Here is a 25,127-nt window from a genome sequence, read left to right as displayed (position 1 = left end):
TCTATTAGAGAAATAGCAAATTTTGGCTTCTATTTCATCAGGAACAGGACGAGTGGGCGCAGCAAATAGGTCATCTGAAAAAATATATATATTTGCTATGAAATTATATTATGTAATGCAGTGTCAACGTTAGACTTCTTTTTGCCTCTTGTCAGTACGTCACCTACTTCGTTTCAGCCGTCATCTTCTAATTTTGCATCATCTTCAAGAATTTCAAACAACTTCCTCTCTGTCGATGGATTTTTTCAGTATCTGTCGGTCATGCAATGTATATATTTTGGTAACTTCATATATTATTTATCTGTTTGCATTTTTCAGATATTACTATTTTCTACTTACTTTGTATAATAATGGACACTGAAAAAATATTTAACACGTTCAGTAACAAAATTTACTTAAAGAACTTTGTAAATAAACGACAAGCATGTGGCTATTGAAAACAAGCGGGGTAATTGTTTACGGAAATATAAATATCGTCTGATATTGAGATTTGTACTCTATACAACATCTATTGAGTTAAATATACATTATAGTACTGCAGTGAACCACTTTGGCACCGAGTGGACCGAAGTGAACTATGGCAGCGAGTAGCATCACTTATAGAACAAGCAGCGAAAGAAACCATTGGAAAAAAGACGACTCGCCCAAAACGGAAATTGTTTGATAAACAATACGAGGAAATTCTGGAGATAAAAACTCACAATAGATGGAAAATGCTACAAAGCCCTACAGATGAGAACAAAGTAGATTTTCACAGAACAAGAGCATAGGCAAGGCTACTACTCAGAACTAAAAAGAGAGGCTATATAGAACAGCAAATACGAGAAATGGACATAAGTGGCGAGAGAAATCAGTTAAGGAAATTCTTTAGGGAAGTGAAGACAGTCAGACAAGATTGGGATAACACAAGCTATGAGAAATGAAGAAGGTGAACTAATAATGGTAGAAACAGAAATCATCGAACAATGGAAGGAATACTTTCGGAATTTACTAAATATTGAAAGTGAGATGGAGGAAACAGATATTACATTCCATTCTGACAATGTGGAAATACCAGCACCAACACTTCAAGAAGTAAAGAATGCGATGGCATCTCTTAAAGATCACTATGCGCCAGAAAATGATGGTATAAATGGGGAATTGATAAAAAAAGGAGGAAACATTTTACATCAAAAATTGTATGACATTATTCTGAGAGTATGGCAACATCAGAAAATTCCTATTGAATGGAATGGAAGCGTTATAATACCCATACATAAGAAGGGAGATAAAGAACAACTTCGAAAACTATACAGGCATATTATTATTAACGCAGCGTATAAAGTTCTATAAATTATCTTGCTAAAGACGCTTAATTCTTATTCGGGAGATATTCTAGGCGACTACCGATGCGACTTTCGCGCTGGAAGGTCAACAATAGATCAAATATTTACGATCCGACAAATAATAGAAAAAACTGGGAATTCAACCGAGATGTACACCCAATTTTCGTAGATTTCCAGCAAGCATATAATTCGATTAAAAGAAGTAGACTATGGCTAGCAATACTAGAAATAGGAATACCAAGAAAATTAGTGGAGGTAACTCAAATGTGCGTGACAGACTCATGTGCACATGTAAAGATAGGAAACAGAACGTCGATGCCATTTAGTATAACATCAGGACTTAGACGAGGCCTTATCACCGTTGCAATTCAATTTAGCTTTAGAATATACAATAAGTAAGAGATGGTCTAGATGCACTCGCTCATTATACGTGAGAAAGGTCGCTCAAGAGACGTGAGAAAGGTGTTTTCACAACTCGAAGAGGAAACAAGTAGTCTGGATCTTCGAATAAATGAAGAGAAGACGAAATACATGCTATTAACCAAAAATCCAAGACCAAGCGTTAAGCAGAATATAACTATTAATGACCAAAACTTCGAAGTAGTAAAAGATTTTAAATATCTGGGGATGGTAATAATAGGTGACAACCACATAGAAAAAGAGGTCTCAGCAAGGATAGCTCCAGGAAATAGAGCATTATACTCCCTATCATCATTATTAAGATCTAAGCTGCTAAAAAAAATCTAAATTAAGACTGTAGTACAACTCAATTATTCGCCCCGTTGTTACATATGAAAGTGAAACATGGACTCTACATCTTCTTCTTCTTCAAGTGCCATCTCCGCGGCGGAGGTCGGCAATCATCATAGCTATTCGTACTTTTGAGACGGCTGCTCTGAAAAGTTCATTTGATGTACATCCGTACCAATCTCTCAGGTTGCGTAGCCATGACATTCTACGCCTCCCTATGCTTCTCTTTCCTTGGATCTTTCCCTGCATAATCAGTTGGAGCAAGGTGTATTTCTCTCCACGTGTAATATGTCCGAGATATTCTAATTTTCTTGTTTTTATTGAATTTAAAATTTCCATTTCTTTGTTCATCCTTCCCAGAACCTCTTTGTTTGTGACGTGTTCTGTCCATAATATTTTCAGAATTCTTCTGTACACCCACAGCTCAAATGATTCCAGTTTTTTCATTGATGTCGCATTCAAGGTCAATCAAGATTCCATTCCATAGCAAGGCATCAAGATTCCATTCCATAAAATAAAGTCGAAAAAACATAGCACCTCGCCAACCTAACTCTTAGTTCCAGTTTTAAATCCCTGGTACATAGAACTCTTCTCATTTTGTTGAAATTTGCTCTAGCCTTTTCTATTCTTATTTTTATTTCCTGATTGTAATCATTTGTGGAGTTAATCATTGTTCCCAGGTATGCATATCTGTCCACTTGTTCGACGTTGGTTTCGTTTATTAGAAGATTCTCGTTATTTCTTTGAGTTTTCGATATTCTCATAAATTTCGTCTTCTTGACATTCATTGTTAGACCATACTCTTTCCATACTCTGCTATTCTGGTCACCAGTCTCTGAAGATCTTCAATGTTTTCGGCTAAGATCACAGTGTCGTCCGCATATCTAATGTTGTTAATGGGGACTCCATTTACCTTTATTCCAGCTGTTTTACCCTCAAGAGCTTTTTTCAGGACCTCTTCGGAGTAGGCATTAAAAAGAATTGGCGACAATACGCATCCCTGTCTTACTCCACATCTAATTTCAATTTCTTCTGACAGCTGTTCGTTAACACGTACTTTTGCTCGCTGTTTATAGTATAAATTTGATATGATCCTGAGGTCGTTGTAGTCAATCTTCTTTGATTTCAGGACATTCATTAAATGTTTATGTCGTACTTTATCGAATGCTTTATTATAGTCAATAAAACATGCGTATATATCTTGATTGACGTCCATGCATCTTTGTATTAGTATATTAAGTGAAAAAAGAGCTTCACGTGTTCCTAGGCCTTTGCGAAAACCAAATTGTGTATTATTAACGTCTATGTCCAGTTTGTGATATATTCGGTTATGGATGACTTTAAGTAGTAACTTTAGCGTATGAGACATTAAGCTAATGGTGCGGTAATCGCTGCATTCTCTTGCGTTTTTCTTTTTAGGGAGACAAATAAAAATAGATGTTAACCACTCTTTGGGTAATACGCCTGAACTATAAATTTGGTTCAAGAGTGTCACTAAAACATCAATGTGCTTCTCATCTAGAATTTTTAGGATTTCTATAGGAAGCATATCAGGTCCAGGGCTTTTCCCGCTCTTCATTGTTTTTAATGCGTTTTTAATGCGTATATTAAATAAATAAGCTGCTGGTATTTGAAAGGAAGGTTCTTAGAATGATATGTGGACCTCAATGAGATGAATTGACAGGAGAGTGGAAAAGTCGCCGCATTGCTTAATTGGTGACTCTCTATGGTACTGAAAACATCGTCAGATATATAAAAGCTAACCGGATAAAATGGACAGGTCATGTGGTAAGATCAGAGGAAGACAGAGTGATAAAGACGGTGTTTTTTGAGAGACCAGATGGTAGAAGATCAGTAGGCCCTCCCAGAACAAGATGGAAGGATGATGTTGAAGCTGATTTATCCAGGATTGGGGTACAACAATGGGAATGGAAGCGCAAGACCGTAGAAGATGGGGGGCTATAATGGATGCGGCGAAGACTCACACCGAGTTGTAAAGCCAGTCAAGAAGAAGAAGTGAACAAGATTACTGAAAGCCTTTAAAAAGCAGAAAGATAGATTAGTCGCAATGCAAATAGACATACACTGAGGTGTACATGGTAACATAAAAGATTAAACTACTTATTAACATTTAAGGGTAGTTAATAATAAGATAAAAAGACCTGTAGTTCAGCTCTACAGCCCTCAGAGGTCCAAGGCTATAAAAGGCTATCAGGTTTTTTTCTAATCTTTAATAGTGTCCTATGTCATCCTTAAATAGTGTAAAGCAGGCATATACAGTACAGTTCATAGCTTTACATCCTTGGAATAGCACCCGGATATAATCTATTCTATTCATCTATTCGTTTAATCTGAAAGTAAGTTATTGAGAAGCCCCCTTGGATAGCTTCAGGTCTGTAACAAGGTCGTTGTCGTTATCCGATTGCAAATACTCAATTTGATCAGACGTTGATGTTTCTTGGTAATCCTCTGGGAGTGTAGATACACTAGGGAATGTTGGAATGGGTATTTCTTCAGAATGCGGTATTGGCCTCCTTGCTGAATCTAAGTCAGAATATATCCAATTTTGTTTATTGATCCGATTGATGTCTTCAATATTTACAGTACAAATATAACAATCATCGTGATGTTTTCTTAGTTCCATACAAATCATTGGTATTCCAAACTTTAGGCACTTCTTTTTTTCTATTGACAAGGTCGGAAACAGTTTTTCTATTTTCTTTTAAAACCTTATGTAATAATAAAAAGTTTCTGGTTGATTTAAGTAACCGGCTTATATAGACGTAGAATTATAAATATTCTGCTTGTAGATACCATGATCTTAATTATTTTGTTATCAAACACTGTCGACAATGAACACAAAGTTATTTCACAAATCCACTTATGGTAAACTGAGTCTTGTAAGAGTATAGGTATACATTGGTATATAGCCCAGGTATCTGAAATTTGGTTTCCATAACATTTGTAATATACTTTGGCACTATCCATTAATAAAATAGCAAATGTTTACTTCCGAAAACGCTTGGGGAAAAGATCTACAGCCGGTACTATTTTATACGGGGATTTTAAAGATATCGTGTAATTTTAATTAACTCGGATAAATATTAACACCTTTTAGGCGTGATTTATACTACTGCGGATTACAGCTTGTTTATCGAAAAATAACTTGTTTTTCAACATGCTTATTTAAAATCAGCATAAATAAATGCACTGTAATGCAGGTAACTATTTGGATAACTGTTTCAAATATTTGAAGCTGCAAAATAAAGTACTATTCATGTTGACCTGTTTAATTTTATTTATAGTTTGGATATAAAAAGAGGTAAAAGAGTTTGGATATCCAAACATAGTTTGGATATAGTTTTATTATTTTTCCAATCAACTATTTAAAAGCAAATGTGACCCTCTTTTAATGCATTTTCCTTTTGTTAATTGAAAGTTAAAACTCCATGGCAAACAATAATAAGTAAACAGAAAATGTATTCACATTGTAAATAAAATAGTTATAAAAAACTGTGAGACAATACTTGGGTAACAATGTTCTGTATTTGTTAAAGACGTACATTTACGTAGTCTTTTCTATCATCTGTGCTCCTCGCCGCTCTTCGTTGTATTGGGCTAGTGTAAGTCGCTCTCAAAAATCTATTTGAATTTCAACGGATGTCACTAACAACTATACCGTACTTTGATTTTAATAACTTTTTTCTATTAATTAGCATGATTCTAAAACGGCATGTTCTTCAGCTCGTTTAAAAGCGGCTGCTTTGATCACCTTTTAATGACACATTTAGTGGCCACGTTTCTACATCGTTCTGACAAAAAAATTATTTTATAGTCCGGTGTATTATACTGAATGATTCGAATGTCTTATTATTATTCTTGTTTTTTTATTGTCTATATTTTTATGCACAGAAACATGATAAACAATTATCTTTTAGGCGGAGAAAGCTCAATCTGTTGCATGTGAACAATTCGAATCGATATCTGCCCAAGCCAAGGAAGAATTACTCGATTTTAAAACTAGAAGGCTACACGCATTTAGAAAAAGGTTAGTATTCTATTTGTTTTTTATTTCCATCGTATTCTTTAATGCAACTTTTGAATTCAGATAAAAGAGTTCATGTAAATAAATGTTTTAAAATGGACAAAGAAGTAAAATATAAATCAAGTAAGTACGGAAATAATGTTTTGATGTACAAAAACATATGGTACAGTAGGCGGTACAGTAGATTAGCGCGAAGCTTCTTATTATGTTTTCTATATTATTAAAATTTAAATAATATTTTTAAAATTGAATAAAGTTATTTTATTATTTATATTTTAAACAAATTATATTATATTAAAATAATTCAATAAATTATTATGTTTACTCCTAATGCCACCTGCTAACGTATTAACAAAGCATACGTTGTTTACTTCTGACAGACTTGTTAAATTCAGATTAAATATTAACTTAATAATAAAATATAAATAAATATCATTTGATAGTAAATTTAATTAGTATATAAACTAAATAAAATATTTAAAAATAATAATTGTATTTATATGAAATTATTTTTTTAATTTATTGGTTGACATTTATGACTATTAAATTTTGACAATCATTACGAATCGAATCTTTTATTGACATAACATAATTTTAATTTTTTACTTCTCATTTAATGTCTGTATTTTGTTAGATATTTTTTATGCAGTTTTTAAACTATTATTTAATACTTTTAAACTATTTCGTGACGCTACCCGTGACGCCTTATCGTGGCCCTAGTTCCGTGACACTCGCCTCAATAATATACATAACAAAGGCAAGGTTAGATAAAGAAACACGAGTAAGTATCTATAAGAACTTTTTACTATAAAAACAAAAATAATCTGAAATTCCATGGATATGTTAACGGGATAGAAGAAAGAAATGAGAAATAATCTCTGCCTAGTCTGCGTCCAGGGCCTCACTTACCCTGAATCTTGCTTTGTAGATTCAACCGTAAAAGTCGGTATATATTATTACGAACCATTGAACATTGACATATTAGTCTTGAATAGTGCAAAGAACGATTGGTTTAGGACCAGGAATGGAATGGAGTTGTCTTTAGTGGTGAATCTCGATTCTGTTTAGGAATGCATGATGGTAGTGCAGTGGCAGATCTAAACATTTGCCTGAGGGAGGGACCAATGAAACACCAACCAAAACATAAATAATAGGTTTTCTTTAATTGAGGACCTTTAGGGGGAATTTCTCCATTTTCCCTTCCCGTGTATCCGCCCCTGTGGCAATGCATAATCCACAATTTTTTGTCGAACGGCGCGTGTACCGCACTGTTAGGGTTACTAACATTGTGGAACGCTATGGCTATGCTATGCTTTATACCCCAACAGTTGATAACAGCAGTTAAAATTGTGTATAGAAGTAGTATAGTAATTATAAAGATGGAATAAAATTTTCCAAAAGCTTTAAAACAACAAAGGGGTTGCTGTAGTGCTACTCCACTTAAATCTTGAAAGAAGAAATATGAAGAATTCTAGTAAGAGATCATTTAAACACGTTCAGGTGGTTATGACACAAGATGAGAATTTTATGGTCAGAAAATTGGAAAGAGAGTACTCGAAGAATGGTCTAGAAAAACGGTCTAAAATAAAAAATAATCACTCTATAGTCTGAAGTATTATTATTACTTATATTGCAGAAACTTATGACTCTCTGTGCCAAGACCACACATTGCGAGAATTACCATGGACTTCTTTGAATAGGTTGGAGCCATTTTTTTTGCTCTGGCCTCTGAGATTCTTAGATTTATTCCCAATTGCACATGTGCGGGACATGGTAGATCGGAGACTTCTTAATTTAGAGCATCCTCCTCAAACTTTGGGAGCACTTCGGGAGGAGTTAATTAGAGCATGAAACGAAATGCCCCAGAGAATATTGTTCACTTAATCAGAATCATTTTAGAGTGTATTGGCCACCGAAGTGCATCAACACATTATTAATTGATTTACCCCTGTAAGTTGTTTCAATCATATTCAAATTTTGATCGTTTGTTTATTTTGCTACCCTGCATAATTGTTCAAAATATTTTTAAAATATAATAGTTTTTAATGGGTGTTCGAATTTCTTTAACATTTAGTATATCTTCTTAAATAACTTGCAATAATTATATCTAAAAGCGTTTTCGTTACTTAGTACCTTTATTTTGACTAAGAAGTTGAAGATATATATTAACCGTCATACCTCGGCCACCGAGGTGCATCAACACATTATTAATTGATATACCCCTCTAAGTTGTTTCAATCATATTCAAATTTTGATCGTTTGTTTATTTTGCTACCCTGCATAATTGTTCAAAATATTTTTAAAATATAATAGTTTATAATGGGTGTTCAAATTTCTTTAACATTTAGTATATGTTTAATAAATATCTTGCAATAATTATATCTAAAAGCGTTTTCGTTACTTAGTACCTTTATTTTGACTAAGAAGTCGAAGAATATATTAACCGTCATAATATTTGTACTAAAAAAAATCGGGAAATACTGCCCAATGATGTCTAACGTATACAGTAGGACCCCCATTATCCGGGGATCTATTAACCGGGATGACAAAAAGCAAATTTTTTATTTTTGTTATTTTTTATTTATGGATTTATTTTTTTTGTGTTTTATACGCAATATATTTTATATGTATGTGTAATGTTTATTATGAAAACAACGAATACGAAAGAATATTTTTTATTTTTAACAGTTAAATATGTACATAATTGTTACTCCAGTAAATAAATAATGATATAAAATAAATAGAAAAACACGGCAAATGGTTTCGTACGAATGGGTTTTGTCAACATCGACCTATTCAAACCATCTAGGAACAAACATGTTTAACGACTTTCTCAGAAACTCGGTCAGGCCTGTTGCCTACAGAACAAAAACAATTCAGTTGTGCCACAGTATATTGCTTAGCAATATACTGTGGCACAACAGTGTGGCATACTGTGTTGAACAGAAATTAAACATTATAAAACGTGTTGAAAAAGGTGAAAGTGTTAAAAAATTGGCCAGTGAATTAAGAATTGGCGAGCAAACTGTTCATGATATTTTAAAGAAGAAAAAAGACATTTCCGACTTCGTCTCATCAGCGGTGCAAACAATGTGTCCTCGGAAGACTTAGATGAAGCCGTCTACCAATGGTTCATTCAAAAACGTGCTGAGGCAGTTCCTATTTCGGGGCCAATGGTAAGTGAAAAGGCTATATGGTTTCATGAAAACTTGAAAATTGAGGAGCCATTCTCTGCTTCTCAAGGATGGCTACAAATTCAAAAAAAGGCACGGTATCAGGCAGTTGGCTATTCAAGGGGAAAGTCTTAGCGGTGATAATGTTTCAGCCACAATATTGAAAATTTTAGCTCTTTAGTCGAAAAATTTAATTTAAATCCCGATCAAATTTATAATGCTGATGAATCAGGATTATTTTGGAAAAAATTTCCTTCAAAAACTTTAGCTGCTCAATCCGAAAAATATGCTCCTGGCCACAAAACTAGCAAAAAATGGCTTACAATTAACTGAAATAAGATGTCTTCCTTATGACTATTACAACCATCGAAAAGCTTGAACCAAACAATCTTTTCGTCGTGGTTTAAAGATAAATTCGTACCTTCAGTGCGTCACCACTTGAACTTAGAGCTGTTTTATTACTCGACAATGCTCCTTCCCACCCAGCTGAGTCGACTTTGACGACTGAAGATGGACAAATTTTTGTTCATTATCTTTCACCAAACGTCACATCCCCGATCCAACCGATGGATCAAGAGGTAATATCCAGTTTAAAGAGAAGATACAAAAAAATATTCCTCAGATTTCTCCTTGGAGAGAATAACAGCAAAAATTCAATAAAAGAAATTTTAAAAAAGTGGACCATAAAAGACGCCAATTTTCAGTCTGTGAAGCCTGGGTAAACTTACCCTCCAAAACATTGAAACTTTCATGGGGGAAAATATTGGAACAAGATGATGTTGTACAAGAAACCTTAGAAGAACTGGAAACAGAATCATTTCTTGAAATTTCCAAAGCTCTCCCGGATTTCATTCATGTAGATAGGGATGACATGAAAAACTGGCTGGAAAATGACAGAGACGAAGAGGGATTTGAACAACTGAGTGACAACAAAATAGCAGATCTCCACAGAAAAGATGGGCCATCTACTTCGTCGCAGTTTGATTACGAAAACTCGAGTGATGAGAACGAAAATTCGCTATTCGTTACGGAAAGAAAAACAATAAAACACAACCAAGCATTGGAGGCAACAGAACTTCCACTAAATTATTTTGAACAGGAGAACGCTGATTATAACAGAATTCTCTTGCTACGGACTATGAGAACTGATATTAGAAAAGAAATTTTTAATAAACAAACTAAAGTTACTGATTTTTTCTCCAAATTAAAATTCAATATGTACATAGGTATGTAAAACAGTATTGTACATTCATTATACACACAAACATATGTATGTACATACATATGTACCTATATTTTATTTATTGTATGTACATAGTTTTGTATACATACATACAATAATTTAATATACACATGTAAGTACATACATATGTGAAAAAACGTTTGTTTTTTAATAAAAGTGATTTTTCGGATACATTTTTTTAATTATCCTTCTTATCTATCACATTAAGTCAATAAAATAATGTATTTCCATTATTTGGTGTTTTCGATTATCCGTGCACCCCCAAACCCGTCATTACCCCGGATAACGGAGGTTCTACTGTATTATTATTACAGTTATTAGTTTTAAAGTGAAATAGTAACTTTGAAAATGACCTAAATTTTTTGCTCGCACATATTTATTATGTATAAAGATAAAACTAAACTATAACTTTCTGTTTCAGTTTGATAGAATTGGCCGAATTAGAAATTAAGCATGCCCGTAGTCAACATGATCTACTGAAAAAATCTATAGCTAATCTCAATGAGTTACTTTGAGCCGTTTTACTGCTCTCATTTTTTTTATATTACACATTCATATCAAGATATTGAAAACATTGTTTACCGGGAATGGTGTATTTAATTTTATATTTGTCTTTTGATCCAGGCAATGAGATCTCATTAATATGCTTATTACTTTAAACGCTTTAAAAGTATTCATTGATATATCTGATCGCAAGGACAACCAAAATGTTAAATTAAACATTTAATTTGCGTGCCAATTGATACATAAAAGGCCTATATTTAATTTACTGCAAACTTAAAAATAATTCGATGAGTTGCAGAAACACTTTATGTTAACTTTTATTAAGTTTTCCTTTTATTTAAAACAGTTATTTTTAAACAAATATCTGCGATGTGCTGCCATGTGTCCCAGGCGATCATTCCGTATTTGTACAATAATTTTGTAGTTTACCAACAGTTTGTGATAGTGGTATTGGTAATTATAATGGTAAAACTTTACGTATATATAAAATGTTCTGTTTGGTCTGTTTTGTTTGCCAGATTTTGTCAGTAATGAAAATTCTACGTTATACCAAGTAGTTATCAAACAATACTAGTACTTCTTCATCATCATTGGATTGTGATGTCAGCAATGTTTAAATACAAGTATGAATGAAGTTGGAATATTAAAAAGGGGGGAATATTTATAAACTATTTTTTTATAAGAAAAAAGATGAAACATTTGAGCACTAAATAATTATTTCTCATTCCTTACTATTTATCTATTTACGTATTTTTATATTCCTATTCAAAACTATCTCCCATTTAAAGATAAGCGCATGTAATTGTAAATGATTAATTTTACCACTCCAAATTCTACAAATTTCACTCTGACACATGCATATTACTACAAAAATATTTCATGATAAAAAATATTCAAAGAAAAAATAAATTCATTAGCGGAAGCAAATTCTAAATTATTTTGCACAATCTATTTGAAATATTTGGTTAAAAAATCTCATTTTAACGATAGCTTGATTTTTCCGGACTAAAGGCAGACTTTGTTTGAAATCGATGTCGACCGTCGATGCAAGATATTGGATTCGTTAACTGTGATAACACCGATTACGTTGATCTCTATTCTTCATGTTATAATTTAAATTACGTGGGCAAACTAATTTCTCGAAATGTTTTATATCATATCCAAGGATTTGAAACTCAAATGAAATAATTATTTATTAATAGAACTCGAATAAATAAAAGATACTCTTCTATGTATGTAAACAATGACAATAGAATGAAATATGTAACAGTTGTCTGATGAGATTAGTTAAAGAATTAAATTAATGATAATTATGAGATAAATCTGAATATTTTAAAAAATCAAAACAAAGCCGCAAATTCTCAAGTGGGAAAATAATGAAAAATTAGGTATTTTTAATAGATAATAAGATTAATGGGCTAATATATTATTTCCCCCTAAAACATGTTGCTAATGTCATGTACTCAATCCAACAAACCTCAAACAGTGAACGTGTCACATTCTATATAAATTTGCTAATGTTGTAGCGTCAAATCATTGATGTTTTATCAGCAGTGTTGACATCATGTTTTAAAAATAAGGACAATGAGCGAAAATGACATAACAATTAACATAAGTTAAAACAAATTAATGTTATGCGTGAAGCATATTATTAAAATATTAAGATAAAATTTAATATACTGTTCGTTCACATTGAGTTATACTTTATTCTAGTTTAAAATGTGTTCGATTATGCAGTAAGTTCATATTTGTAATCAAGCAATGGCTGAAATATTTAATGTTGCCACGTTTATCGTTATAGTGTAAACGTGTTTTTGTATGTTATGTTTATGTATTATGAACAATAAGTAAGCCATTATTGCTCGACAGTAAGAGTTACGCACCAGATGGAGCAATAAGATGACATAAATCTATACAAAGAATAATTTTTTGCATACTTTATTTATTGTACCTTTTTAATATGCTCAGGTCTAACGTTAAGTTTTTAAACGAATATTAGCATTTTATACCACCTCATTTTATACAACCGACAGTTTCAAAAGCTTCGTTAATTCCACAACTTCAGTGATTAATTATATATTTTTTAATTATGGGCTTCGGTTAACAATAATTGATATTTAAGTAACCATAGAAGTTACGGTCCATTAGTGTGGATATAATGCTACTTTGTGAATCTGCTCACTTTTTATTTTATTTATATAATAACCTAATGTTAAACAGAAGTGTTATATTGCCATAATGCTTTTTATTTGTAATTCTTGAAATGTTAGTTTTTTATAGTTTTTAATCTAAAGATTGAATACACCAGTCCTGATTATTCCAAAAAAAGTCAGTTTATGTTTTGGTTATTTCATATATTATATTGAAAAAAATATATAGTACCTATTGTATGTTTATATTAAAATAAAAAGTTTATATTTATGTATATAGTTTATTTCAATTTCTTAGAATATTTAACACCTAGGGAACAACCAGTACAACGATTATAAATATACGGGATTTATAACTGCTTTGATGGGGGGAACGATTAGAGGTGACGCCTATGCCCGCTTCCATATCGCCTTTGATAGTTTTTGTCACAATTCCAGATGAAGCAGCAGCAACCAATAATTACAACACAAAAACACTCGAACATATCAATAATTAACGTTTACGCCAAAACAGAAAACGCATGCGACGAGGATGAATTGTGTTTTTATAAACAACTTGAAGAGACCTGTGAAGACATATCCACGAATGGTATATTGATGGTAGTTAGAGCCATCAACGCAAAGATTGGTAAAGAGTAAAATAACGAAGAGGTGACCGGGGAAGAAACAATTAATGAAAGCCCGAATGATAACGGAACACGACTATGTAATTTAGCTATGTCGGCCAATACATATATTAGCAGCTCTAAATTCCGACATAAAAAGGAACATAAAGTATCTTTGATGTTTCTGAGTCGAAGAGATGGAAGCAGATTGATCATATTTTAGTATCGAAAAATGGTTAAAAATAATTCAAGACGTCAGATCATATAGGGGAGCTAATTGCAGATTCACGCCAAATATTGTGTTCAACAAAATATAAAAAGAAACTGGGACCTAGGTAAGCTAAAAAAAATGAGTAAATAGGCAGAAGATATAACTTCTGCATATAATATGCGATAAGAAAATTGGGAACTTTTGAGAAGAATGAGATAGAGAGAACACAAATGGAAGAATATCAAAATAATTATAATTGAAGCAGCAGTAAAACAATTGGACAACGACTAGAGACGAATTTAAAAAATGGTTTGACGATGAATAAGAATATAAAGAAGCAAACAACACTTGCATGTGTAGAATTGGGAACGGAAGGAAAACTAAATAAATATAAGAGTATACTTGTATTGTGTTGACTACGAAAAAGCTTTCGATAGAGTAAGCCATGGAAAATTAATATCAATACTTACGAATAGGCACATTGACAGTAAAATCATAAAGATAATCCAAACATTATGTTGGAACCAAAGTACCATAGTTCAAAATGATGGACAACAGTCAGAAGAAATGAAGATCTGTAGAAAAGTGTAGACAGGGATGCGTTTTATCGCCACTTTTTGTTTAACTTATATTCTGAAGAAATTTTCAAAAACACGCTTAATAAAATCAAAGAGGGAGTTACCGTTACCGGAAAATTAATTAACAACTTACGATACGCAGATGACACCGTGATCATTGCAACGAGTATAAAAAATCTACAAGATATAATCGAATGCTTAAGTATGGATAGTGCTGAGATGGGAATTACTATAAACGTTAAAAAATCGAAATATATGCTAATTACAGAAAGACCACAAAATATACACCACGGCAATAGATGGTAACGTGATAGAACGAAGAATATTGTGGCTTAAGAACTTGAAGGAATGGTTTGAATACAGTAGTGCTGAACTATTTAGAGCGGCAGTCAACAGGGTCCGTATAGCCATGATGATTTCCAACCTTCGATGGAAGGTGGAACAAATAGAAAAATATCATTACTTGGGAACTTTGATCAATGAAACCAATGATCATACTGCAGAAATAAACAGCCGAATAGGGATTGGCAGATCAGCATTTATACGAGTGAAACCACTACTAAGGTGCATAAATCTTAATTTGGAAATCATACTACGTACCATTCGATGTTAAATATTTTCAATATTGTTGTCTGGAGCTGAGACTTCGACATTAAAAAAATGTAATTTAAAAAGAATTGAGGCATTCGAACTCTGGTTATACCGCAGAGTATTAAAAATATCAACGACTAATAGAATTACAAATAAATAAGTACTGGAGAGGGTTGGTAAAGAAACAGATCTAATCACCAGTATACAAACAAGAAAACTGGAATACCTGGGCCACGTGATGAAGGGACTAAAATATGAAATTTTGAGTCACATAATAGAGGGAAAGATTCAACGAAGAAAATCTGTTGGCCGAAGGCAGAATTCTTGGTTGAAAAATCTATGTCCTTGGTATCAAAGCAGATTGATAGATTTGTCTAGAGCAGCAAGTTCAAAAATAAAAAGCCATTATGATTGCCAACCTCCGTAGGCAGACGGAACTCAAGAAGAAAAAGGATATAAAACAAAAAACGGCCAAACTACACAAAAGAAAGAAATCGAAATTGATGAAAGAACAGGTGAAGACAATATAACGAAACAACAGACAATAAAAAGATATTTGAGTCTCAATGGCGTGATATGCCCGTTACATAAAAAAGACGATCAGCTCCAGTGTGACAACTGCAGAGGTATAACCCTGTTAACAACTACTTACAAAATACTAGCAAATATTATCTACGAAAGGCTAAAAGTTTACAAAGTGAGCATAGTTGGAAAATACCAGGTCGGATTCATTCCAGAAAAAATCAACAATTGACCAGATTCATTAAATCAGACAGATACTCGAGAAAACATAAGATTTTAACATTGAAACCCATCACCTTTTCGTCGACTTTAGGTCCGCATACGACAGTTTCAAGAGAACAGTATTATACCAATAAATGCGTGAGTTTGATATACCGGAAAAACTTTTCCGATTAACGAGAATGACCATGTCTAACTTAAAAGCTAGTGTTAGAATACAGGGAGAGAATTCTTGATCGTTTGAGATAAAGGATGGACTCAGACAAGAGGATGCCCTGGCTTTCCTCCTATTTAACATTGCCAAGAATCCGAGACACGAATTAAAGACGGCGATACTATTTACAGTAGATCGATACAAATATTAGCATACGCTGATGATATTTACATAATAGGGCGTAGCAAGCGAGATGTTGACCAATATTTCCTAGATTTGGAAACGGCGGCGAAACAGGTCGGTCTTGTCATCAACGAAGATAAAACCAAGTACATGTTGATTACTAAGAATACTATAGCAAATGAGGAAAGGGAGGCAGTCTTTGGAAGTTATTTTGAACGTGTTGACAGTTTCACATACCTTGGCTCGCTAGTGACTACTACCAACAAAACAAGCGAAGAAATTAAACGTCTTAAAAATAGGGTACAGTATGGACTCCCAAAACAATTTCACTCAAAAAATATCCAAAGAGGAACTAAAATTATTATGTACAAAACATTGCTGAGGACAGTCCTCACATACGGGGCGGAAACCTAAACTCTAACGCAGAAGGATGAAAGATTTTTGGGAATATTCGAGCGTAAAATATTCCGCAAAATATTTGGAGCTATAAACGACCAAGGGCAGTGTCGCAAAATATATAATTTCGAATTATACCAACTCTTTAATGAACCAGATGCCCTAACGTTCATTAAAACACATCGACTTACATGAGCTGGATACATAATACGAATGCCACACAATGCGATTGATAAAAAGCTAACGACAAGAACATTTATAGGAAAAAGAAGCAGAGACCGACCGCGAATTAGGTAGTTAGATGGAGTTGAGACCGATACTAAAAATTACAAAATGGCAACACGTCTTCAGGCTAGGATCAACATAGGATTGTCGAGCCAAAGATGATGATGATGAATGGCAAAAATTAACAAAGACAACCGGATTCATCATTACAACAACTTATATAAAAACAGAAATCACAATTAATAGCGACCTAGACATACAGGATGAAAGAGAGGAACTCATGATTACAATTAATTTACTGAGGTAGTGGAACGACTAAAAACAGGAAAAGCAACAAAGGAACTGATGTGACAGATGTATGACCTAATAACAGATATTTAGGAGAAATTTCCGAAGTACAGGAAAAAAGGATAGGAAGAAATATCTATATAAAAAAAGGAGACCCAAAGAACACCAACAATTGCAGAGGAATTGTTGGTGTTCTGAATTACTGAATATCACATAATATAAAATATTGTCGACGATCTTAAAAAACAGGCTTGAGAACTACACAGAAAAAAGATTAGGTCAATACCAGCAGAGCTTTAGAATGGAAAGGTCAACCATAAAAGACATATAGATTTTCAACAGGCCTTTGACTCTGTAAACAGGCACCAATCGTTAGTAGAAATGAATATACCAGGAAAAATAATTAGACTACCGTAGAATGGGGTGACTTTGATTCTATAAGGTGACTTTGATAAAACATGAATATTTTGTTTCAAGAGAGTATACAACCCAAATGTTTCGTCCGTTATGGTGGTTGTCTGAACTTGATTTCAGTGCACATGTTGATTCACTATAGCAGAAGGTGTTTGTGGCCAATATCAAAAGTATACGGTTGTAAATTCACCATTGAAGTTTTTGTTTGAATTTGAAGATTTTATATTGTGTTACTAAATTTAAACATACAGCTCTTACAATAGAATTGCAGGTAATTTTGTGTATGTTGCCTTAATGTAGGTCTAGTTGTCACTATTTTAAAATATTTAACCTAACTTATTTCCGTAACTACTCCATGAAATTGAATGATTTCTTATCCGGGGTCACTTTGATACATTTTTCGGGGTGACTTTGATACTTTATTTCTTTTTATTCTCTATTCACTAAGAGTTATTTAGAAAGAACTGGAAGAATTATCTCTAAATTTAAAAACGGGGTAAGTCCTGGTAACGACTGGGTAAAACTTTTTTTAGAGAGACATAGTCAGCAAATCTCTGAACGACTTGCGTCTAACATTACTAGAGCTTGGGTAGGTGTCACAAAAGAAACGATAGAATCATATTTCAATAATTTAAGAACAACTCTCTCAAATTGCCCTCCATCACACGTTTTCAATTACGATGAAACCAACGTTAGTGATGATCCGGGGAAAAGAAGATTGCTTTATAGAAGAGGGACCAAATATCCAGAACAAATCACTAATCATAGTAAAGCCGCCACATCAATAATGATGTGCGGTGCTGCTGATGGTACACTACTCCCTCCTTATATAATATATCGCAGCGAACATATGTGGGATGCATGGACATTAGGAGGTCCACAGGGCTCTCCTTGTTGTAGTAGTGGATGTTGCGCAAGAGGAGCTAGATATAACCGAACAAAAAATGGGTAGATGGAGGTAACTTGTTTTACAGACTGGTTTGAGACCATATTATTACCCCACGCAAGACGGCTGGAAGGTAAAAAAGTTATGATCGGCGACAACTTGGCGTCTCACTTTTCAGATCATGTTTTAGAATTGTGTGAATTGCACAATATTGAATTTGCGTGCCTTCCCAGTAATTCAACACACATATGCCAGCCTTTGGATGTGTCTTTTTTTAAACCCATGAAAGTCTCTTGGCGAAAAGTTTTGACGGAATTTAAATTGCGACACCCAAAAATTACTGGTGTACCTAAAGATCAATTTCCGTCGTTATTAAAAAAATGCTTGGAATTAATGGATCAGACAATTGCAAAAACTGAGTACAAATGTGGAGATTGTGAAAAAAGTGCAATTAAGAGAGTTTTGAAGAATGGGTTCGAGGCTTGTGGCATGGTCCCTTTCGATCCAAATAAAGTCTTGAGTAAGATTACACCAATCAACCATGATGTTGATTATGTAGAACCTCTGATTAACGACAGCCTCACAGACTATCTGATGAATAAGAAGTCCGAGATAGAAGTTACTAAACGGCAAAGTAAAAAGAAATTTCATATCCAACCTGGTAAAAGTGTAAGTCGACATATAACGGCAGATGACAGCTCCTCCGATAGCGAGTTAAACAGCTATAATAGTAAAAGCGAAAATGAAATTGAAAATGAAGATTCTGTAGAGGACCAATCATATGAAGATGAGATGAATACAAAACCCTCCCTTGCTGAATTGAATGTTGGAACTTACGTGCTTGTAAAAATTATGTCAGGTAAACAAAAATGTAAAAATTACGTATATACCGGAAGGATACAAAAGAAATTACCTTTTGACGAATACGAACTCATTGGACTTAAATCACTGGATGAGACCCATAAACATTTTAAAGTTGTGGAGACCGACGTTTTTAACGCTCCTTTCGATGATATCTTAGCAATTCTGAAGACCCCCATCGGTTGAAACCATTGAAACAAATGAAACAGCAACTACATGTACATTTCCTGGCAGAGTTGATGTTAAAGAAAAATAACTTTGATTTTGTTTCCGTTCAAAATCCATTCTTTTGGCTTTTTTTACTATTTTATACTGTTTTACTAATTTGCTAAAATGTTTTTTACCTGAATAAAGTATTAGCTACCTGTAAAATTATTTATTATATACTAATTATTGTGCCTATAGCAGCTGTCAAAGTGACCCCAAAAATTAAAATTGAAATATCTAAAAATTGGCTTGATCGATTTAAAAATGGGTTGACATTGACACCATTACAGCTTTTATGCATCGTCCAAGCTATTTTAAAATAGGGTATCAAACAGTGTTCCCAGATCTACTGAAAAATCAGTAGATCTACTGATTTAGAGTCTCGTCTACTGATCTACTGATTTCATCCTTAAATCTACTGAAAAATGATGAAGTTAAGTAAAATATATAAAAATTTAAATAAAAAAACTTTTGTGCAAAACTAGTTTCTGTTATGAATTAAATAAATCGTCCTATTTCTTTTTATGAATTAGCCGCCATCTAGCGCTAATATATGGCTGCTGCCGGCCCTTACAGGTTACAGATTTAATAGATTTGCATTGCTCCATGGCAGATGGCATTTTAGTTAGCTATTTTCTGTGTAATTTTATACTGGGATCTGTCAAAATGGAAAAATTTTCTTCATTATGGATAGCTTGTAGAGGAACAAATTCAAGGCAGGTTAAATTGAATAAAATAATAGTGTATTTTACGTCTAAGGGCTATTTTCTCGAATTGGCTTGATTTTGCAGAGTTTCTTGCCACTTGAAGATTGGCCGCTTTCTATTTCTTGTTTTACAGCATATACGCTGCGTTCTGTCTGTGCTCTGTGCAACATAAACATAATGCTGTGATTGCTTCTGCCAGAGCACCACTTTCATTCATCGATTTTGCAAAATAATTAAAAACACTAAAATATCAATCATTTATTTTAACAAAACAGGTTAACTGAAAGTTTATATGTCAATTGTCAATGATAAAAACTGAATGCCACAATTGACATTGACAGTTCATTGAACATTGCACAGAACACACTTTGACACAGTTGCCTGTCTATAAACGTTAAAATATTGCCCCCACTGAATCTACTGAAATCTACTGATTTTTCGAGATGACACCTACTGATAATCAGAAAAATCATCTGGGAACACTGGTATCAAAGTGACCCCAGATCAATGGGTGATTTTGATATACCATTACTTATTTTTTTTTGAGAAAATCCTCAATTTAAAGATATATATACTAACAGTATAAATTACATAAACATAAGATGCATCCCAATGGACATTTTTCCACATTTTTGGGATCACCCATTCAAAAGTTACGTAAAAAAAATTAACAAAGTCACCCCGTTCTACGGTAACAAAAATTGTAATGGAAAACTTTGTAGTGGAGATAATAACAGATGATGGTAAAACCGAAGAAGACATCCACATGGGAACTAGGTATAATACAACGAGGTGCCTTTCTACTATACTTTTCAACATAGTATTAGATGAAGCAATTCAGAAAATAGGACTAGACAAATTAATCTCTTAGAGTTCCACACAAGTTATAAGCTATGCAGACGATCTGCTATTGACAAGAAATAAAAAAAAAATAGAACAAGCTTTGATAGTCCTCATAAAGGAGTCTAAGAGTCTAAATCTAGGGGACTAAAAATAAACGAGGCTAAAACAAAGTAGGCATAATATGCGGACCTCTCGAAACAAGAGTAACGTACATTTCATACAGATAAAACAATATATACTCCAGAAATTTGAAAGATTTAAATATTTAGGGGTACTTAATGGTTGACAGCTCGAGTAACAGATCGACTGATATAAGTGCAGGCGACAAAATTTACTGGTAATACCAAAAATTACTAAGGAATAGGAACATCGGCAAAAAAACAAAAATATGATATACAAATATACAATTGGATCGGTCATTACTTTTGCAGCAAAAACAATGTGCCTAACTAGCAGAGATGAAGAAAAGTTAACAATTCTAGAAAGTAAGATTCTCAGGCTTATCCTAGGACCAAAGAAATATTCTTATTAAAAATTTAATAGTGACATTAGAACTCAGACGAACTGAGTCATCAATTTTTTTTTTTTCGAGATGTTTCTTAAAAGAGAGTGACGTCTAATGTAATTCCTACCTATTTAGGATACTGATTATTAGGTAGTGATTTGTCTTGGAACGTGGTGCTTAATTTTCTGTGTGCCATTTTATTATTGCAATGAAAACATCATACTTCAGTTTTGGTAGCACTGAGACACAGTGTTCATTAGTTGCAAGTGTTTTACCGTCGGCATAGCAAATTGGCGAGACATGGTATTTGGAAGATCCGACATATACATGTTGAAAAGAAATGGGCAAGGAATGAGCCCTGCTCATTTTTGTGACCTATAACAACACTTAGAAATTTTTTGTCGCACAGCATCTGGTTGATTAATGGGGCATTTGTCTTGCAAGGAATTATTGTGAGCATTTGTATACTAGTCTTTCTCCCCCCACTGTATCATAAACTGCTGTGAGCTGTGTAAGTCTCTATACCTGCAGCTTGTTACGTTTATTACTTTCCGAGTCGCTTTTGCAATGTCTTCGTAGGAGGTGTTGTCGAATGCCCCTCCCCGCGCTATATAGAGAGTTCCGCTCTATACGCATATTGTTCTTGAATTATCGAGCAGTTTTCTTGAGTCTTCAGTTACAAAGTTATCAGACTTCTCGGTATTAGGGACTTATATTTTTTCTCTCCAGTTTTGCCACGTTTGGGTATAAAAGTTGCCTTTATAAGCCACTATACTCTTATGTACTCAGTCCTAAGTGAGCCTGTAGTGTCAACATAATTGTTTAGACGGTAATTTCTCTTCGGTAGAAGTATTGGATAAATTCCGTCCAGACGTGGTGATTTATATGCCTCAAATAAAGTTATTGTCCATTTTATCTTTTCCTGATCTACCACTTCTTTTGACACTTGTCAGATTTCCCTAGAACCATAAATTATGGTCTCCAGTGCATATATGTATAGTGTGTTGTCATGTTTCTACTATATCGAGAAATTAATCAAGCAACACCTATTGGTTTTCTAGAACGGACTCCACCCTCGTTACGAGATGGTTCAGTGCAGTTTCCGTAGAGAATCCTGCTCTATACTCATACGATCCCTGATGTGTCTGACAAACAATAATAAACCATCCCTAATGTGCCTATCGAGTAGTTTTTATAGTCTCCAGTACAAACGACATGAGATTTATCGGCCCCACGAACTCAGCTTTTTCCTTAGCCCATAGATTGTTTTTAGCTTTTCTCCATGCTTCTGTATAACATCTACCTTTATGCTTTTGGTATGTACTCCAGTTCTAAGATAGCCTGTAGTATTATACACAACTTTTTGTACAGAAGGTTATTTCCCTTCTGTAGAAGTATTGGATAAATGTTATCCAGACCCGATGATTTACGTAGCTTAAATGGGATTATTGGGCATTTAATTTTGTTCTAATCTACCAGTTCTTTTGCCACACGCCAACTATAGTCTATGGGCTAGTCCAGTATGTTGCCGTGTGTCTTGTGGTATAAGTTATATTTCAGACTCAGGAAAGTGCACCCTGAAGTTGTTTCAGGGTCTCTTCACCTGAGTGAAGAGTGTATTCATCTAACTTCATTTGGAGTGAGGGTCTAGAACTTTGTGAAGAATTTTCCCATTATAGCTGTTCACTACATTCGAAAAATTTTCTTCGAACGCCGACATGACAACCTCTTGCAATTGTTAGATAACTATGTTTAGGTCCAATTTATTGTCCGTTTAACCCTACCTGAACAATATGCAAGGTTATACAACCTTATATTCCAGGATTAATATATTTCCCAGCCCGCTTTAGGAGGAAAAGGATTATGATAAGTTTCATTGACAGATCCGTTGCATGGTATTTCAAAAGAGATGTGTCCCGGTGTGTGTTCCGATTTTTTAATTGTCATTCTTCCATTTTAAAGTCTAGGTTTTATATTTTAAACGGGTCCTAATTATTGCTTCCGCAGTCTCTTTCTATTTCCAACATTTTTAGGTGTACTCTTTAGCACAGTTCACCCACAGGGTTTATATCTTAAACGTGGATTTATTGAAATATATTGGATTACGACGTCAGTTAGAAGCTTCATTCACTACTTATTTCACCTAATCTAGTTAAGTCTCAGGACGGCGCCTGTGCACTACCGCCATCATTAATACTTTTGTGACGTTGCTTTATGACCTAGTCTGTTCTAGAATATCTATTGATATTCTCTCGAGCTCTCATTATATCCGCTTCAATTGGGCACTGCCGTAACTGACAACATTTTATCCCAATTCGTGGGAACAAAAATTGAGAACCGGACAAGGAAAAAAAGAGATGGGCCAGAGGAGGACTTCTGTGTATCGAAATAAAAACAACCGGAACGAGCAGAGACGACATTCCCCAATTATTAAATCAGAAGAGAAAGAGAGGAACAGACTCGGAGTCAATTATGAATAAACGTCTAACCGAACCTCGGAAGAGGATTAAACAAACGAAAAAATGGCTGCTGAGTCGTGCACTAAAGAAAACCCAGCGGTGCGGAACTGGTAAAAATGGAAGCGGATATAATGGGAGCTCGAGAGAATATCAATAGATATTCTAGAACAAACTAGGTCATATAGCAACGTCACAAAAGTTACTTAACTAGAGACTTAACTAGATTAGGTGAAATAAGTAGTGAATGAGACTTCTAACTGACGTCGTAATCGAATATATTATTTCAATAAATTCACGTTTAAGATATAAACCCTGTGGGTGAACTGTGCTAAAGAGTACACCTAAAAATGTTGGAAATGGAAAGAGACTGTGGAAGCAATAATTAGGACCCGTTTAAAAAATAAAACTTAGACTTTAAAACGGAAGAATGACAATTAAAAAATCGGAAAACACACCGGGACACATCTCTTTTGAAATACCATGCAATGGGTCTGTCAATAAAACTTATCATAATCCTTCTCCTCCTAAAGCGGACTGGGAAATATATTAATCCTGGAATATAAGGTTGTATAATCTTGCATATTGTTCAGGTAGGGTTAAACGGACAATAAACTGGACCTAAACATAGTTGTCGAACAATTGCAAGAGGTTGTCATGTTTTTAGATTCCCCTGATTCATTCTCATGTCTCTAATAACATCTTTATCAACGTCTGTTTTGCCTTGCAATTCTTATAAGGCACAGATTAAAGCAAAAATCTGAATTTGGTTTCGAAAATTAATTTACGGATTTTAATATCAGATGTCGCTATTTGCGTCCATACGAAGCCATGTTAGAGTTGCTTCCTAAGACAGAAAATATTTATTTTGAGCGACTATGAATAGCCGTTCTGAAGATCCCTTTTAGGGCGAAATACGTATAAGCGGATACACAGACGCACTATATGTGAAATCAAATCTTAACTGTCTTTTTCCTTATAATTGAATTTCATTGTGAAAATGACTTTTCTTTGACCAGCACTTTCTACAACCACTCTTCGGAATCTAGGAATCCTGGTTTATCTGTGACATTTAAAATGAGAAAA

General features: G+C 33.8%; 1 protein-coding gene across 4 annotated transcripts in view; it reads left to right on the top strand.

Annotated features, from left to right (window-relative positions):
* Window positions 1-13,465, top strand: part of Snx6 (sorting nexin 6) — a 51,035-nt gene extending 37,570 nt beyond the window's left edge. For all 4 annotated transcript variants that reach the window (XM_072547006.1, XM_072546999.1, XM_072547003.1 and 1 more), the window contains 2 exons: window positions 6,014-6,123; window positions 10,958-13,465. In XM_072547006.1, coding sequence (XP_072403107.1) covers window positions 6,014-6,123; window positions 10,958-11,051 — 204 coding nt within the window. In that variant the 3' untranslated portion in view covers window positions 11,052-13,465. The remainder of the gene's footprint in view (window positions 1-6,013; window positions 6,124-10,957) is intronic.
* The last annotated feature ends 11,662 nt before the right edge of the window (window positions 13,466-25,127 follow it).

The sequence above is a fragment of the Diabrotica undecimpunctata genome, chromosome 1, assembly GCF_040954645.1.
Source record: "Diabrotica undecimpunctata isolate CICGRU chromosome 1, icDiaUnde3, whole genome shotgun sequence".
Lineage (NCBI taxonomy): Eukaryota > Metazoa > Arthropoda > Insecta > Coleoptera > Chrysomelidae > Diabrotica > Diabrotica undecimpunctata.
The sequence above is the reverse complement of the archived record's forward strand: the minus strand, read 5'-3'. Positions and strand labels throughout refer to the sequence as shown.